Source organism: Bubalus bubalis, chromosome 2 (genome assembly GCF_019923935.1).
Source record: "Bubalus bubalis isolate 160015118507 breed Murrah chromosome 2, NDDB_SH_1, whole genome shotgun sequence".
NCBI lineage: Eukaryota > Metazoa > Chordata > Mammalia > Artiodactyla > Bovidae > Bubalus > Bubalus bubalis.
In genome coordinates this window covers 136,758,917-136,771,733 of record NC_059158.1, presented here as the reverse complement: position 1 = coordinate 136,771,733, position 12,817 = coordinate 136,758,917, and the positions used below count along the sequence as shown (strand labels likewise).

At 36.8% G+C, this 12,817-nt stretch overlaps 1 protein-coding gene across 1 annotated transcript in view; it reads left to right on the top strand.

Moving 5' to 3' along the window:
- Positions 1-12,817, top strand: part of DNAH7 (dynein axonemal heavy chain 7) — a 271,936-nt gene that overhangs the window by 31,083 nt on the left and 228,036 nt on the right. Inside the window, exons 6-9 of the mRNA XM_006078127.4 lie at positions 4,946-5,033; positions 6,705-6,885; positions 9,204-9,279; positions 11,059-11,184. Of these exons, the coding sequence (XP_006078189.4) occupies positions 4,946-5,033; positions 6,705-6,885; positions 9,204-9,279; positions 11,059-11,184 (471 nt within the window). The remainder of the gene's footprint in view (positions 1-4,945; positions 5,034-6,704; positions 6,886-9,203; positions 9,280-11,058; positions 11,185-12,817) is intronic.

The following is a 12,817-nucleotide window of genomic DNA, read 5'->3' as shown; positions in this document are numbered from 1 at the left end:
TGCTTCTTACCTCTAGGTTCATTTTCTTTTTTGCTGAATCCATCCCTTAGTAGCTCTTCCAGTGAGAATCTGTAGAGAGTAAACCCAAAACTTCCATTTTATAAAGGTCTCTACTAATTTTGCCTTTCTCTTGAAATGATGAGTAAGCTGGCTGCAGAGTTAAAGGATAATAGTAATTTTCCCCTACAAATCTGGAAAACATTAGATTGAAAAAGATTAACATTTTCCCCATTTGGTAGTGGTGGTTTAGTTGCTAAGTAGTGTCCAACTCTTGCACCCCATGAACAGTAGCCTGCCAGGCTCCTCTGTCCATGGGATTCTCCAGGCAAGAGTCCTGGAGTGGGTTGCCATTTCCTTCTCCAGGGGATCTTCCCAACCCAGGAATCGAACCTGGGTCTCCTGCATTGCAGACAGATTCTTTACCAACTGAGCTACAAGGGAAGCCTCCCCTAGTTTTATTGACAAATAAAATTAAAGTGTATGATGTGATGACTTAATATACATTGTGAAAGAATTTCTACAGTCAATTTAGCATATCCATCACCTGACATATTTAAACCCCTCCCTTTTTTGGATAAGAATCCTTAAGTTTTACCCAGTTAGCAAATTTTATTTACACAACACGGTATTTTCTATAGCCACATAATGGCATGTATTATTGTTGATGAGAAGCCTGTGTTGCTTTATTTGTTATTACTTTGCAATCTGTGTTTGTACAGTTTGTCTTTTCCTTTTTTTCCCCTGAATGTTATATTTTCATAGTCTTCTATACAGGCTTTAAGAAACATAGCTTTATTAAGATATAATTTATATGCCATTAAACTCACCTATATTAAATGTACATTGAATGAATTTTAGTAAATTTCTATTGTTGCACAACCTTCACCAAAATCCAGTTTTAGAATACTTCTGTCATCCATAAATTCCCTTTTGCCCATTTCAATTAATCCTCTCTACCACTGGTTGCCCCAGGCAATCATTGATCTGCTTTCTATCTCTGTAGTTTTATCTTTTCTAAAATTTCACATAAATCGAATTGTACAGTATGTATGTATTAGAAACCCATCTTGCTTATTGTTTGGGGCTATTATAAATGATGCTGCTATGAGTTTTGCATGCAAGTCTTTTCGTGGACATATGTTTTCACTTCTGGGTAGATACCTAGTTGTAGAAATTCTGTGTTATGTGTTGATAGGAGGTGTATGTTTAAATTAAGACAATTCTAAATTTTCTTTTGCAAATCATCATACTATTTTACATTCCCATAAGAATGAATAAAGAAGTTTCTAATCTCTCCACAGTCTTGCCCATGCTTTGTCTTGTGTTTTGTCATTCCAGTAAATGTACTGTTGTATCTTATCACAGCTTTAAGTTGTTATGTCTCTAATGACCAATAATGATGGACATCTCTTTTGTAGTTGTTTGGCATTCACATAATTTCTTTGGGGAATTGTCAATTTAAATCTTTTTGTTTTTCAATTTTAAACTTTTTGCCCATTATTAAAAATCGGTTGTTTGTCTGATTATTGCACTGTAAGAGTTTTTTATATATTTTCTATGGAAGTTCTTTATCAGATATATCCTTTGAAACTATTTTCTTCCAGTCTATGGTTTATCTTTTAGTTTTCCTAATGGAATTTTTTAAAAAGCAAAAGTTTAAAGTTTGAAGCTTGATTTATTGATTTTTTAATAGTTCATTCCTTTAGAGTCATATCTAAGAACCTTTTCCTATCACAAGATTGTAAATATTATGTTTTCTTAGATGTTTTAGCTTAACTCTAGTTTTAGTTTTGGCTTTCACATTTATATGTATGCTTTATTTCAGTACCTATGTTGTGAGGTAAGTGTTAAGGGTTTGTTTTTTTTTTTTTTTTTTTGCGTATCAATATCCAAATGTTTCAGCCCCATTGGTTGAAAAGACAGTTTTCATTAAATTACCTTGGCACCTTTGTCAAAAATCATTTGACTATGTACAGGCTTCTATTTCCCTTCAACTGTCTGTGTTTACACTGCTATCGTGTTGTCTTGATCTCTATGGCTTTATATTAAGTTTTGAAATCAGGTAGTTTAATTCCACAAAATTCTCTTTCAAAATTGTTTTGGCTATTCTAGGTCTTTTGCATTTCCATGTATGTACACTTTAATATCATCTTGTCACCTTCTTTATAAAAAAAAAGAAAAGCATACTGAGATATAGTAGACAATGTATTGAATCTGTAAATCAATTTTGAGAGAATTGCCATTTCAATAATACTGAGCCTTCCAGTCCATGAAAATGTTATTTCCCTCTATTGATTTAGATTTTACATTGTTATTTCTTTTTATTATAATTGTCTAATTTGCTGGCATAAAGCTGATCAGATAACTCCCTTGTTCTTAGCCTTTGTGCTCATTTCCTCCCTTGGTACCTGTTGACTGCAGTTCCAGACCTTTTCCAGGAGTCTCTAAGGCAGATTTCAATCTCTCCTGCATGAGTTATTGTCTCTGGTGTTTTAAATTGTTTCAACTCTTCTGTGTCTTCTTTTCATGTTCCAGAAATTTGTTGAAATAATTCTTCAACTGATGACCCTCTAGTTGCTTCACAATCATGGGCTAACATTACTACCATTTTCACAGAAAAACTTGAAAAAATAGATGTTTGTGTTACTATCTTGAACCAAAAATCTCTATTGATAAAGAGAAAAAACTATCAATTTCGTTCTTTAATTTTTGTAAAATAAAATACATCATATTTTCCCTTTAACCAGGTACAGTGTTTCTAGCATTGATTGATTTATTTCTGAAAGGGATGTTGCTTTGATGAAAAGAGCATGGCAGTGTAGAAGCACCTATGGATAATCAAATCCTTGTTTTTATATTTAATTAATGATGTGTAAAGGGGAAGTTATTTAATCTCTTTGACATTGTTTCTTCATCTATACAGTGGGAATAATTATATCACTGTGCCCTGTAACAGTAGGTATATGATTTAGAGAAAATATATGTGGAACTATTTAGGGCCTGACTAGGTGATCAGTAAAGAGCTTCTATTACTGTTTCCAGTGAGCAGAATTTTTGCCTGTGGCCACAGAAAAATAGAGTCATGGAGTATTAGAGCTGAAAGGATCTTCATTCTGATGGCAAGAATTTCTGCAGCCTCTCTTGTTGCCGCCAGCCTCTTATCTCTTCCCCTCTCCCAACCTTGCTGCATCCTTTTAGGCCATGTTACTTTCATAGAGGATGAAACTTGAGTGCCAGGATTCAGCAAATTAGATAAGATAAGCATTTCTGCCATTAAAAAGAAAAACAATCCAGTTATTAAGGTTATATACTTTATAGTGGCAGAATCTGAGCCCAGATGTCCTGATTCCTGAAGAACATGATGGTCAGTAGTATCTTTTTACTATGCAAAGACCAAAATAATAAGGTGGTTTCTTTTGCAGTTAAAATAACCCTTCTCTTTCCAACCACAGAATATCTTGATGATCTCTCACCACTCTTTCATACGCTTATTCCCTCAAATGTTTATCAAATGTTTATTGATAAACATTTATTACTTTGTCTTAAAAGACAAAAATCCTAAATCCTAAAGGATTTTATTTAAATTGTCTAATTTGCTGGCATAGAGCTGTTCAGATAACTTCCTTATTCTTAGCCTTTGTATTCATTTCCTTCCTTGGTACCTGTTGACTGCAAGTCTAGACCTTTTTCAGGAGTCTCCTAGGCAGATTTCATTCCTAAATCTACTACTTACTGAATTAAACTGAGACATTACCTGAGACACTGCTTGAGACATTGCCTTGACTCTTTCCTCTGGTCCATTTAATTGAAAAGAGTAAGTGTAAAGCTCACAGAATAGTGGATTCCTAGATTTTCAAAAGACAAAAGAAGTCAGAAGATCCATTCTGAGTATCTACTTTGGTATGATATTTAAGGCAGATATTTAATAAACCTCCTGTCTCCACTCACTGGACAGTTAGTTGGAAAAAATATTTTATTACACTGTCACTAACCTGTATCCATCCCAGATGAAGTTGGGATCTGCAGCATGATACAATCAATGATAAAGAGGGTAAAGCTGTTTGAGAACAATTTATTGCTTTGAAGATATGAACATAGGAGCCCCAGAGGAAGTCGCAAAATGTGGATCATATCTGGTACAGATTTTGAAGTAAATTATAGCTAGAAACATTACAGTATTGTATGAACAATTAGTCAATAATAAATACATAGCAGCATATGAACTTCTATGTCACTTGTTGCTAACTTTTAGTGTGGCCCGAGAAATCTGAGAGATGGTCTTTGGAAGAATATATCTGTGTCTTTGACAAAACTATACTCAAAATCTTTCCCATCCATGCTTTTCTAAACCTCATTTATAAATGCTACTGCTGCTAAGTCGCTTCAGTCGTGTCCGACTCTGTGCGACCCAACGGACGGCAGCCCACCAGGCTCCCCCGTCCCTGGGATTCTCCAGGCAAGAACACTGGAGTGGGTTGCCATTTCCTTCTCCAATGCATGAAAGTGAAAAGTGAAAGTGAAGTTGCTCAGTCGTATCTGACTCTTCGCGAACCCATGGACTGCAGCCTACCAGGCTCCTCTGTCCATGGGATTTTTAGTCATACATATTTCAGGAATAATGCAAGAACATTTCTATAAAATTTCAGGAGAGAGATGATTTTGGAGCAGTGAAGAAGAATGAATAAAGCTTATCAAAAAGGATGTGGCCTCTGATTTAGATATTTCAAATCACTTCTAGTATACCTGGGTGTGTGAGACGTTGTGTCTATGAATAAAGAGAAAGTAATCTGGGAGGAATATGGTACCAAGTAAATGTTTTACGATTTTAAAAATGTTCAATAATGTACTTTTCCTATTTTTATAGACTGCAGTCTGATAGATCTATTGATATATGTTCTAACTGACCTTTATATACATTTGAATAGTGTGTTTGTCATTTTCTTAGGCAAGAAGATGCTGCCTTAGACTCTGTGACTCCTGATGAAAGCACACTTCCAAAACTAACCACTTCTGCAATAGAGAAAGACATCTTGGTAACAAGATATTTCTTTGTCAGTATAATTAAAAGTAAAGGAAGCCCTTGAAGGTGCTTTTATGCTTTTGAGATTATTCTGCACTTCTTCCTTATGGAACTATGTGAATGTAGGAGTAAATATGAAGTTCTATAAAATTGCTCTGTTGGGTGAATGGAGGAAATCGTACTCTCCCTTGTCTCCTAAGACCACAGAGAATCTCAAGTCTCCTTGCTCCTATGTTAAAGCTAGCCTCATCATGTATAGCTTTTCCATGTCTTTATTCTATGAGAAATTATCTTAGTTATGTAATGTACATTTCACAAAGCATATCAGCTTACTTTAGAAAAAGTGATTCTTCAAGGATTTCAAATATAAAATTTTTAAAAAGTAAATATCAAAGAATTTAACATTGCTAATTTGAAAGTATTTTGATATTTGAATTCTTTTCTAAGTGACTTGTAAAAGCTTGTGAAAATACATTGAAGTTAAATGCCCATTACTAGAGAAATACTGTCACATCTTAAAATGAATTTCTCATGCACACATTTAACAACATTTGTAAAATTATGGTATGGACTACCAATAGGCCAATTGGAAATTTCATAAATCCTATGGTATAATATTTCTGAGATTAATGAATAGGGAATATTGATTCACTTACAGCTTTTAATATCTACTTCTGATTGACAATAATACAAGGTTCCTAAAGCCATTTTCACACAATTCTACTTCTACATGGGTTCTGTTTAGTACATTACATATTTGGTAATCTAACTTCATGTTTTATAACATAGTTATGAATTAAGATAAGAGCTTTGACTTTCATGAAATAAAAATCATCTTTTTAATATAAGTAAGTAAGTAAGTGAAGTCACTCAGTCGTGTCCAACTCTTTGCAACCCCATGGACTGTAGCCTACCATGCTCTTCTGTCCATGGGATTTTCCAAGCAAGAGTACTGGATAGGGTTGCCATTTCCTTCTCCAGGGGATCTTCCTGACTCAGGGATCAAACCCGGGTCTCCTGCATTGCAGGCAGACGCTTTACCCTCTGAGCCACCAGGGAAGCCCCAAATAGGAGAGATCAAATAATACCAGGGCTTCTCAGGTGGCACAGTGGTAAAAAACCTGCCTGCCATGCAGGGGACACAGGAAAGTAGGTTGGATCCCTGGGTCGGGAAGATCCCCTGGAGTAGAAAATGGCAACCTACTCCAGTATTCTTACCTGGAGAATCCCACGAACAGAGAAGCCTGGCAAGTTACAGTCCATGGGATCATGAAGAGTTGGATTCGACTGAATGACTAAACACAGCACACACAAATAATGGCAATACGAATTGCAGACGACAGTTTTTTATAATTTGTAAAATTCTTTGTTCTAAAACTCTAATTTTGCTAAGTAGTTTTATTTTTGATAAATACTTCTCTTATTATAGTACTAAAGTGAAAGTGCTAGTTGCTCCGTCATGTCTGGCTCTTTGCGACCCCAGGGACTGTAGCCCACCAGACTCCTCTATCCATGACATTCTCCAGCAAGAGTGGGTGGCCATTCCCTTCTCCAGGGGATCTTCCCAACCCAGGGAATGAACCCAGGTCTCCTGCATTGCTGGCAGATTCTTTACCATCTGAACCACTAGGGAAACCCTTTATAGTACTAAACCCATCTCCATTTCTTGCTCTCTTTTCTATAGAGATATTACTATTATATCCACCATGGAATTGATACGGACCATGTAGCACCAATGGAAGATTCTTGGCTGGAGCATGTATTGAATTTAGTCCCCCAGCATCTGAAAGTCCTCACTAACAGCATACTTGCATTGTCTGATGAAATGAGAGAAGATTATCTTCTTAGTGTAAAAAAATCCATAGGTAAATCAGTGTTTCTCTTTGCTTTATGATTTGAATGTATCATATTAAAGATGAATTTTTGAAAGTTTAAAGTTGACATCTATACTTGAAGCTATTTATTATATTTATTATGCTGTTTATTGTTTTGCTGTTATATTGCTTCAGGTCTCAGACAAATTTCATTAGTAAAGTGTAGCAAAAAAATTTCAAAACAGTCTTTCTATTTTTAGGGGTATATCCCCTCAACTGGAGAAGGAAACGGCTTCATTTCCTTCACTCCAGTATTCATGCCTGGAAAATCCCATGGACCGAGGAGCCTAGTGGGCTACAATCCATGGGGTCACAAAGAGTCGGACACAACTGAGCAACTTCTTTGTGTATCCCCTCAACAAAGAACATAACTGAAAATTTTAATGTTAGCATTCAGTTCAGTTCAGTTCAGTCGCTCAGTTGTGTCCGACTTTTTGCGACCCCATTAATCACAGCACGCCAGGCCTCTCTGTCCGTCAGCAACTCCCGGAGTTCACTCAAACTCATGTCCATTGAGTTGGTGATGCCATCCAGCCATCTCATCCTTTGTCATCCCCATCCTTCTCCTGCCCCCAATCCCTCCCAGCATCAGGGTGTTTTCCAGTGAGTCAACTCTTCACATGAGGTGGCCTAAGTATTCGAGTTTCAGCTTCAGCATCAGTCCTTCCAATGAATATCCAGGGCTGATCTCCTTTAGGATGGACTGGTTGGATCTCCTTGCAGTCCAAGGGACTCTCAAGAGTCTTCTCCGACACCACAGTTCAAAAGCATCAATTCTTCAGCGCTCAGCTTTCTTCACAGTCCAACTCTCACATCCATACATGACCACTGGAAAAACCATAGCCTTAATATTACTGATATCATAAAGTAGAGTGTGATCAATTACAAAATTATTGCAATGGATCAGAGGTTAGCAAACTACAGCTCACAGGCCCAATTTGGCCCACTTCTTGTTTTTGTAAATAAATTTTTGCTGAAACACAGCTACACATGTTAATTTGCATATTGTCTATAGCTGCTTTTGTACCATAAGAGACTGAGTAGTTGTGATAGAGATCTTGTGGCTCACAAGTTGAAAATACTAGCAATCTAACCCTTTATATAAAAGTTTGCTGACTTGTGGTATAAACCAATAGACTCTAAGACTGACTAATAATCAGCATCATTTAAAAAATGCTCATTTCTGCATCCATCTGAATTAAAACCTCTGGAGTCAGGTCTTTCATATCTATGCTTTTTTAAAGAAAGGTTCTCCAGTTGTTTGTGGTAGTACGCCTAATATAACTGACTCTGTGTCAGAGCGGGAGAAATCATATTGCTTTGAAATGGTCTGGGAACCCTTCAAGGAGGAGACCATTCATTGCATTTAAGACTGCTTTGAGTGTGTCGGTCATGTAAAGAGCCAAATTCTTGCCCCTGAAGAGTTCATAATGTAATAAAAGGAATGGACAGATTACTAAATGATAAAGCAGAGTAGCAAATACAGTGAGGAGAGAAATCAAGAACATGCTCTAAGGGAGAAGAGGTCATGTCTGACAGTTAGGAAGGACTTGGGGGTATCTGAACTGAGTCACGAAGGATGAACATGTACTAGGAAACGTGCATGGCCTAAGAAGTGGTGGAAATGATAGTAGACAAAAGTGAAAGGCTCTTCTGGGCTTGCAAGCCCTTCTGGTGGCCCCCGAAAAGGGTGCATTTCAGGTAGAGGGAAAGAATATTAAGGGCCTTACAAAAGGCAACTTCTTAAAAGCATTTGAGGGTAAAGGAGAGTCACTGAAAGATTTTAAGCAGAGGGGTAGTAACATATTTGCGTTTTAGAAAGAGCATCTTCAAAGAAAACTAGGAAGAATAGAATTAACTGAATTAAGGATCACAGAAGCAGAGGGAACTCACTTTACTGATTTCTTAACAAGATAGTTCTATGCTCTTAAGCAATTTAAAAGAGAACAGAGCAATATTTATCTTTCCTCAGTGAAGGGAAACTACTGCTCTGTATTGCTGACTTTCAATTCAATAAGACTACTTTCAGTGGTACATAGCTCAAAAGGAAAATGTAATATTAAAAGCAATGATTTTCAAATGAAAGAATGGAACATCATTAAGAAAGAGTACATACATTCTCAAAGACACAGACATCACAGATTTTCTCATAAAAATTTTAAAATCTCTTGTGTTTATAAATACACACATTGCTCATTATTTTAAAAAGCTTAATGTAAACAATTTTAAAGGACTTAATTTTGCAGTTGTTTGGGAAATACTGTAATTACTATAAGATTGTTGATCGGAACTTTTCAATTTTCTTTTAGTTGATTTTGTTTTGAAAGATCCTAGAGAAAAGGAAGATGACAAAAAGGTAGAAGAACTTCCACCCCATCGTGCTGAGTAAGGAATCAATTTTCTCTAAGAATATTGACTTTGTGATCATCTCTGTGTATGTGTATATCTTTATACACTGGTTATATTTTCTCATATATATGTTTATAATTTTTGTACTTCATTTATACAAGTGGTTGTACTATCTTTATGTATTTAAGCCCTAATATGTTATGTTGGGCTTCACAGGTGGCTCAGTGGTAAAGAATCTGCCTGCCAATGCAGGAGACAGGGGTTCCATCCCTGGGTCATGAAGATCCTATGGAGGAGGAAATGGCCACCCACTCCAGTATTCTTGCCTGAACAAATCCTATGTACAGAGGAACCTGGCGGGCCATAGTTCATGGGGTTGTAAAGAGTCAGACACGACTAAACACAAACACATTATGTTTACAAATTGTTGGATAAATGGGTAGGCAAGCAGACGTACTGACAGATGAATGCCTATGTGGTTAAAATATAAGTATGCTGGTGAAAGAACACGATACAGATCTTTGTATTTCCACAGCTCCAAGCATGGGCTTCAGATATGATGCAGACATGAAAGCTTGATGGCATTTTGAATGCCTCAAAGCATATTGGGAATGTTACAGAAAATATGCAAATATAGAACATATTTCATTTTATTACATGGATTAAAATATAGAATGCATAATATGAAAATTCACTTGCTATATATTTTCCCTAAAATAATTAGCATTTTTAGGAATAAATCTCTTAAACAGTTTGAATAGAACTTATGTGATTAAGTAACCACTCAATTTTGCTTTGTTTCTTTTATATCATTTAAAATTGCCCCAAATCATTTATCTTAACAACTAAAAAAAGAGTCAATATATTTTCTATGGAGAATATTTTTCTCCCAGGTATAGACAAGAATTATCCTTTGTAACTGTAAAGGTGGTATGGCCACAAATGACAAACTGAATTAAACTTACTATATATTACAACAAGACTAAGTGTTTCAAATTAATGAGTAAAAAAAATTACAGGCATAAAATATAAATGTTTAAATACACTCTGAAAGATGAAGATGGCCCATCTTTAATATATAAAAGATGATTATTCAAGTTGGAGGAGTTACAAAATATTATTATTAAACCCTCTATCATTCATGTCTGACTCTTTACAACTCCATAAACTATAGCCTGTCAAGCTCCTCTGTCTATAGAATTGTCTAAGCAAGAATACTGCAATGGGTTATCATTTCCTTCTCCAAGGGTTCTTCCCGACCCAGTGGTCGAACCCTGGTCTCCTGCATTGCAGGCAGATTCTTTACCATCCAGCCATCAGTTACAGAATACATGTCTTTAAATAGAATGTTAGTGTTCCTGATTTTGTAATGACCTTTAAGTCAGAGGTGAAATTTAAGGAGATTTCCAGGCTAGACTATATTCTTAAAATGTTTTAAAACCGATAGGGGTATAAAATGTTTAAATGTTTCCTTTTAAAAAAGTCTTTGAAGATGTACATAAAACATAGCTGGCTATTCTTTTCTGCTTAATTACTGTTAGTTATTTGTGGACTCCATCAGATCAATCATTTAGGGAAAAAATGTCCTTATATGATAAAAATTCAAATCTAATTTTATATGCATTAGAAAGTATACTAAACCATAATGAGTATGACCTTTATATACTTTAAAGCATAATTATATAACATGTTTTATTATTACCATGAGGGATCATTTAAATTAAACTCAAAAAAGTGTTACTCAAAAAGTATTTTGAATATTAGAATATTTTTTGATTTTTAAAGAAGATAATTAAATATTTTCTCTGTTTTCAGGATGGAAATTCTTCCAAAGCCTTGGAGGAAATCATTTTTAGCTGCAAGCACTTATATTCGGGATCACTTGAATGCAATGAACCCTACAATGCTGTCGGTGCTAGATTTGTGGCACAGTACTTTTAAGTAAGTATTTCTGGCCTTACTGAAGATTTTTTGTTGTTGTTGTTTGTTTTTTAAGAGAGATGAAAGCTATTCTATCTTAATTATTTCATTTATTATTTTAACTATAAATTTTAAAAGTCTTGCAAATTTAACCTAAGTATTTAAACATGGTTGTAAATAGCATAGAATTATATAGAGTAATAAGTGAGCATCACCGTCATCTCTAATCCAATTCTCCCTTCCCTACCCCCCACCCAATTACCACATTTATTTTGAGGAGTAGTCATAGTTAAAAGACCGAATTGCCATACCTTGTTTTAAATCCCATGGAACACTAGCTGCTACAATAATCTGTATTGTTCAGAGACCTAGGAAATACTGCCCATGTGACTGGCATGAGGTGAAGTTTCTGGGCAACTGTTGGAGATTATACATCTCCGTGTGGGTGATGTCATGGTGTGAACACTGGTGGGCACGGTGGTGCTAAAGGTCTTAGCCCTAGGGCTGAGGACAGTTTACCTCACAGTTTAGAAGCTTGAGCTTTGTATGCTTCCCTTGTGCCATCCCTTCTGAGGCACTGGGGGGCATCCTAGCAATAGGCACACGTGGACATATGTATTTATAAAATATGCAGAAGTAATATAGTTTTATATTATTTTTCTCAAAGAAGACCTCTCAAAACCTGGGTGGATCTTTGTCTAGAGGACATGGCACCCAGGTCTCCAGGGTGGTCCGTGGACCTTTTCTCACCCTCCCAGCCAAAGCCGCCACACTTTACTAGCAATCTGCTCTCCAAGGTCTCTTGGTTCTTAATAGCAGGTATTGTTATGAGGGCACAATAATGAGCACATTTTCTCGCCTCCTGCAGACCAGCGAAGGGAAAGCTAAGAGCTCTGTGTGCTACAGAAGTGCAGCTGTTGTTTCTGTTCTGGGAAGCCCCCTGGACATACACTGGGGAGGCCTCGCTGACCAACTTCTCTGAATTCCTTCCAAAATTGGGATCCTTAGCACACAGGAGCACCTAACCCTAACCAGGAAGTCAAGCCACCCAGAATCACCCCAGCTCTGCCACCCTCTCATCAGAGGCTCTCCATTTCCCACCTGTGAGATGAATGTGGGTTTGCGGTGTCTGAGGCCCCTCCTCACCCTCCCTCTGTTCCTCTTTCCCCTTCTTCCTTTGTTTAAAAAATTTTAATTTAATCTCTTTGTACAGATACATATGTAAAGTGCAATGTTCTTTACTTTACCTGACTTCACCAACCTGGACTTTCTTTTCCTCATGGCTTCCCTTCTTTCCACCAACCCAGCGAAAGACGTGCTAACCATTAGTGGGGCATCTTCTCATTTTTTGCTCTGGGCTCTTGTAGCCAAATGTATATGTGTGGCCACACACATGTGTATACATGCTGCTGCTGCTGCTGCTGCTAAGTCACTTCAGTCGTGTCCGACTCTGTGCGACCCCATAGGCAGCAGCCCACCAGGGTCCCCCGTCCCTGGGATTCTCCAGGCAAGAACACTGGAGCAGGTTGCCATTTCCTTCTCCAATGCATGAAAGTGAAGTCGCTCAGTCATGTTAGACTCTTAGCGACCCCATGGACTGCAGCCTGCCAGGCTCCTCCGTCCATGGGATTTTCCAGGCAAGAGTACTGGAGTG